Source organism: Scomber scombrus, chromosome 11 (assembly GCF_963691925.1).
Source record: "Scomber scombrus chromosome 11, fScoSco1.1, whole genome shotgun sequence".
NCBI lineage: Eukaryota > Metazoa > Chordata > Actinopteri > Scombriformes > Scombridae > Scomber > Scomber scombrus.
In genome coordinates this window covers 12,677,349-12,683,790 of record NC_084980.1, presented here as the reverse complement: position 1 = coordinate 12,683,790, position 6,442 = coordinate 12,677,349, and the positions used below count along the sequence as shown (strand labels likewise).

The 6,442-nt window shown below is 37.7% G+C and overlaps 1 protein-coding gene across 1 annotated transcript; it reads left to right on the top strand.

The window, feature by feature from the left end:
• Nucleotides 1-1,343: 1,343 nt before the first annotated feature.
• On the top strand, nt 1,344-4,876 carry LOC133990582 (cytochrome b-c1 complex subunit 10-like). Its single transcript, XM_062428938.1, has 3 exons — nt 1,344-1,456; nt 2,339-2,469; nt 4,464-4,876. The coding sequence occupies exons 1-2, from the start codon at nt 1,407-1,409 to the stop codon at nt 2,457-2,459; spliced, it is 171 nt and encodes a 56-aa protein (XP_062284922.1). The 5' UTR covers nt 1,344-1,406; the 3' UTR covers nt 2,460-2,469; nt 4,464-4,876.
• Nucleotides 4,877-6,442: the final 1,566 nt, after the last annotated feature.

The window sequence follows — 6,442 nt, the reverse complement described above, 5'->3', positions numbered from 1 at the left end:
CATACTTACATACAGTATGTGCTGTAGAGACCGTACTGCACTGTACAACATACCTACAGACAGTATGTGCTGTAGATACCGTACTAGACATACTTACCCGTACTGCACTGTAGACATACTTACATACAGTATGTGCTGTAGAGACCGTACTGCACTGTAGACATACCTACAGACAGTATGTGCTGTAGATACCGTACTAGACATACTTACCCGTACTGCACTGTAGACATACTTACATACAGTATGTGCTGTAGATACCGTACTGCACTGTAGACATACCTACAGATAGTATGTGCTAGTGATGTGTCGTTCGCGAACGAGCCGGCTCTAAGAGCCGATGCTTTGTAGTGAACGAGAAGAGCCGATGCCCGTCGGTGAGAGCCGAATCTTCAGCCTCCTGTTCAGCAGTCCGTTTGGCTGAGAATCCATGCAGGCAGGGGCGGGAGTTTATTTTGATGGGCACACCATTCGGCCAATCACATGCGAGGACAGACTAGGATCATACCATTATGTGAAAGAAGGAAGGGGGGCAGACGCTCCAAAGACAGTGAGTGTAGTGGTACAGGCCAGATACACACAGCAGAGACAGAGGAGGATGTGAGTGCAAGCATGTCAATGTGTTCAGTTGTTCTGTGTTCAGTTCAAGGTTTTTCAGGTGTTTAACAGTTTGATTAAAATGTTAAACAAAAGTTACTGTATACAAAAATGCATACAAATAAGGCTTTTATGAAAACACTGAATGAAAACTTGCTTACCAATACACAAACCATTCATAATTGCTAAATCAGGCTAAAATAGAACGCTCAGAGTGATACTAAATGAAGAGCCGTTTGGGAGCCGTAAGAGCTGGCTCTTCTAAGGGAGCCGAGCCAAAAGAACCGAATCTTTGAAAAGAGCCGGTTTGCCCATCACTAGTATGTGCATATTTGGCTGAATCCAACCCTGCTACGCCAATAAGAACATTTGGTGACATCTCAGCTCACCATAGCTTGATTAAAACGCTAGAGGGCAGAAATTAGCTATAATATTACCTCCATGTGCCTCTCTGGTACAGTATGCAGGGCAGTTTACACCAAGCAGCCTCATCAGATGTTCATATGTGTTGCCAGAGCTTCAGAGACAAACACTACCTACCTGTCTCCCGGTGTGTTGTGTGTCAATTCATTTTGGTAATTTGATTCAAAACGCATTTATGGAGGAGTATGCGCAATGTAAGCGCGGTATAAATAAATACTGAAAAGAAAAAGTCAGTCAGTAATAATTATCTTCAGGAGTGTAGTTTTAGCTTTTTTAATTAATTTTAGGATAAACCGGAAGTACTTCATGCACATGCGCACTAGGCAGCAGTCTGTACGCGAGTTCTTCCTAGTTTCCTACGCGGCGTCAAGAGGACATAACCAGCCAAAATGATCGGTAAAATAATAGGCCAGAAGTATGTGTCCATGGCCAAGACATGGTAAGACGTTTTTTTTCTCATCGTGTGATTGGTAAAAAAGCAGAAAGATATTAATTCAGCTGCAAGTCTCGACTTGTCCTTAGCTAACATGAGCTTTTAGCCTAGCTGAGGTCACTGCTATGGGGGCATGCAGGCAGCTTATATGGGTTCGAAACATGATTAAAATGACCATTTTAGGGTAAAATATATTGTATTGTAATATGTTATATGCTATTGTAATATTACTGACGTTTTCTGTAATAATTGTGGCGCATTTTACATGTGAATTTCATACCTTTTATCACCCAGTTTTAGGAGGACATGTTTAACTTGGTCAAATTTAGACTGATTGATCTTAGTTGTTGGACTATTGTTGACTCTTTTTTTATTTATTTTTTTATTGTTGTGACAATAAATTATAAAATGAGTATATTAATCATTTAGATCGATGGCCTTTATTGTTATGTCATAGCCCTCCATACTCCACCCATAAACATACAGGTACACAATAGACATAATCTTTTACACACATAAAGTCATGTATAAATTTAGCCCATAAGGTCAAATTAATGTGTTTAAATGTGTATTTGTTTGACTAGCTGTGAAATGGAAAAAGCAAGCATTTTCTCCACAATTGATTAGTAAAATAATCAGCTATCGAAGTGGCTGCTTTTTGTCATGTATTACTTAACAACTTGTCTAGTGCTACTCAATTGGGGCTTAATATTTGTTGCTAAGTATATAATATGTATACTAGCAAATAAGAGTAATTTTCAGCTACAGGCTAAATAAATGAAACCGTATCAAACAAAAAAAACTGACTATTGTAAAGGTTTGTGTGTTTTTTCTTTCACTGTAAATGGAAGAAAACTGGATCCATTTTAAACGTGTTCCACTTTACAGGGTCCCAACACTGGCTGTCTGGGGCACAGTCGGAGGTGTAGCTCTGGTCCACTTAACAGACTGGCGATTGGTTTTGGATTACGTTCCCTACATCAGCGGCAAATTCAAGAAGGACGAATAGTGTCAGCCAGGTAAGTCAGAAAAATGGCAAAGAGATAACTACAGAAAGTCACAGACACTTTATTTAAGTATCCTGACGGTTTTCTTCGGGATACGAGTACTTAAGCATTAATAATTCTGCATCTAATGGATCTCTTGATGTCAGAAAGATCAACATTACTGAACTCAAGTAAAATGTGATGCTACTCTTCTCCAGCTCTTACATGTATATATGTTGAATTTAGAGTTTGTTTTAAAAAATCGGATAAAACTCTTTTATGTTTCCTACTTGTCTTCATTCAAAAATAGGTATAAGGGAATATATGTTTATATCAATCTATTGTATACTTAGAAACATACATATATATATATATATATATATATATATATATATATATATATATATATATATATAGCAATCATTCATTAAAAGCAAATTTCTTGAAACTTTAATGCCCAAGCACATTTCCGTGCCCCACTTTACTCACCTTGACATGTTGGTAGAACCTGATGGCAAATTCACAGGGTTGAACATTATATAGAAAAGTACACACGAGCCTACAGGTGTTTTTTCATATGTGCAATCTGCGGCATTGCTGACTGTGTAAAGCACCAGACTTAACTATTTACACCGAAGGCCCGATAAAATCCATGTTAGTACTCATACAACAGGATTGTTAGACATGGGTAGTATTTTTTCATGCCAGCTGTGGTGGCAGCACTGAAAGCAAGCTGCAAAATGAAGACATAAATGAAGAGAATAATAATAATTATTAATATTATAATTGTTGTGGATTTTCAACATTTATATTGCAGGTAATAGGCTGTGTATATTTCTTCTGCTCAAATGATGAACACGGTTAGCAGTGGGTGGAGCTATTTATCCTTCTATAGTAGCAAGTATTGTCTGACCCATTGTAGCTCATACCACCATCCCTTGAATAGACATTGCATTAAAGAAGCACACTGTTTCCTTAGGTGACATTTTTTCCATCAACATGGCCAATGTCATTTATTATGATTACATAGTTCTTGATTTAAATGTTTTGCTAGTTTACTTGAACCGAGACTCAAAGAAAGTGGTAACCTTGTGTATATTCTTCTTTATGTAGCTACTTTTTTTGAAAATGCAACTGTAGTGAAGAAAATATGTTACTAATTTCCCAAGTAGGACATTTACCAGCAACCTCCACAGTTATGACATATTTCACTGTAATAAAATGTTAAATTCTCAGAGCATTTATCATCCATGTGTAAACTGTCTTGTTGTGTGATACTGTGTCTCTTTAACACATTTGAGTATACTCATTGTATAGAAATACTGAAAGATATCTTCTGACAAAACAGTGCAAATTTGTCATTTTGCCTTATTAAGGTTATGTGTAAACATTGATTGATCAACAAACGACAAAATTACACTGAACATCTCTAGAGCCTCATTACTCACCATCAGTGTAAAAACAATAAAAAGACACAAATAAGACATGCAATTAAATGCTTTTATCTCAACACCATGCACTACCTCTGGCCAAACATGTGCACATCATCACCTGGATATTAATTATTATAGTGAAGCATGCTGGTGGTGACACTTACAGGTAGGGAGGAGGAAGACTGTCTGGACAGATGAAAGGATAAACAGAGTGAAGTTCAGATGCAATAAACTATGCACTTTAGAAGCGCCATGAGACCAGAATCCAGGACAGAGGCATATTTTAAGGCTATATGTAGCAGCTTTTAATAAGGCAGAAATGCCTCAGACCACTCTGCAGTTATTTAACATGAGAACTGAAAACGTTGAGACTTCTGTTTAAGCTATAAATCTGAGTATTGGGCTTCTGAAGAGTGTTTTATTTGGAGTATTATTTTAGATAGAGCTTAATAATAGTCCATAATTAAAATAAAAGATGGGCAAATATTCCCTTTACAACTGAAATGCTCATGCCTCTTACAGTTAACTTTACCATCTTGTATGTTTTCCTCCACTGTTGCTCAATGTGATGATTTTTTTGTTTCCTCCTGTCAGGTCAGTGTTGGATTATTTTTGCACACACACTGAAATAATAAACCAGAACTGCTGCAGCCGGTACTTTGCATTGTAGTCCAACTGCGTGCCAGGCCACCGGTGCCTGCCGTCATCTTCATCCTGCAGCTCCGTCAACATCGAACTGTTCACCATCAACATCCTCTGAAATGCTCTGCGGTTTGGCATTTCCTAAGTCCTCAACCAGTGACAACGTGAATGGAAAGAATGTGAAAACAGATGATTCATGGACTTTTGTTTTCTTGTCCTGCTTAGTTTGAGGTCGGGTATTTATTTAATCATAAGTCGCCTGCGTGCTGTGAATCAAACCTGATTCACAATTGGAAAAATCTGTCCTTAATGTCATAATGTGATTGTTTTGAAAAGAAGTAAAGGATGTGAGATTTATCCTACAATCTGGTTGTGTGTAATTATTTCACTTGAAATGGTTTAAATATGCTCTGCCTGCTCTCATGATTGAGTCCAGTCAAATTGAAGTTTGTGTACATCCTGCATGCAGCCCCATCAGTAGTTAGATTTTTTGCACTTTACACTGGATCAGATCCCTTTAGTAATAGTTAATATATGTGCTTCTGATTTGTTTGCAAGTCCATAAAGGCCACAAATTATAATCAAAAATTGTGTTGACCGACAACACTGATGTTAAATGAATTATTAGTTTCGAGACCAGTCCAGTCAACCAGTTTGGGAGTGATGGCAGTTTCCAGTCCTGTGATTTGATTTCAGATTGTAGTTTTACTTATTTTGTATTTTGTTTCTTGACAAAAGATGTTTTTATGCTCAGGTCTCATAGATTTACAACTGCAACTAAAAGTTACCGTGGAGGTAAAGAATTAAAAGTAGAAATGCAACAATGTCAAGTTAAGTTTATATGTATAGCACCTTTCAACAAAAAGGCAATTTATAGTGTTTCACCATCCTGAAAGTTATACTAAATGTATGTACTGTGAGTATTAGAAGAGAAAAATTACATCTACGCCTTTTCTATCATTAAAAAATACAGAATCTATGAATATGCAAATATTGTTTGTTTGGAGTTTAACTGCTGGACACAAGATGTCCCTGGCTTCACTTAATAGCCACATGATCACCCGAGGCTTCAAAATCCCATATGAAACTTGTTGAAGTTGCGTACTGGACAGCAACTGGCTCCAACTTAGGTGTGATGTCATAAATCATGCTTGTAGGTACTCCTAAACTCAGATTTAAGGTGAGCACAGAGACACTTTCTACTTTCAGCAGATTAATGTGAAAAAGCCTCTTATAGTGTCAAACTCCACACAGTGAAGGGAAAACATCCAAGTAAAGTAACAAGAAGAAAACCACCTTTTTTTAAGTGTGTGTGTGGTCTGCTTTTGAGGATAAAGTTCAGACTTCAGACCAGTTGGGGACAGCTCTAAAAACTGGAAAAGCTGATCTTTGGGTCAGTGGTTAAATTAAAGTTGGGACTAGGTTTAGGAAAGTAGTGGTAAGTGTTAGGCTACCAGGCTAACACTTACCACTACTGGTAAGGCTGATATGTGTCTGGTATAAGTAAAACCAATCATTATGTAGACTGGCCCTTTGAGGGTATTATAAAATATGGTTAGAGGAACCTATAAGCAGCATTTTAAAAATTATCAAGTCCTGATGCAATTAACTAGTAAATTCAGCTGTTAAATTGATATTAGTGGAGTGAAAAGTAAAATATTTTTCCTTTAAAATGTAGTGAAGCAAAAATTAACACACAATGGAAATATTCAAGTAAGGTTAAAAAAGTACCTAAAAGTGTAGCTGAACTGAAGCTGCTCTGCTGACATACTATTTTCGCTGTGGACCCTGTGTACATCTGGACTGGAGCGGTACTTCCGCACTAGTTCGCTGTACGGTACAGCGGATGGATTTACAACGCTCGTCACGCTGCGCGGCCGGCTGGCGGAGTGATCTGCGGCTGTAAAGGTCCTGACGGGGGACCTCTCGGG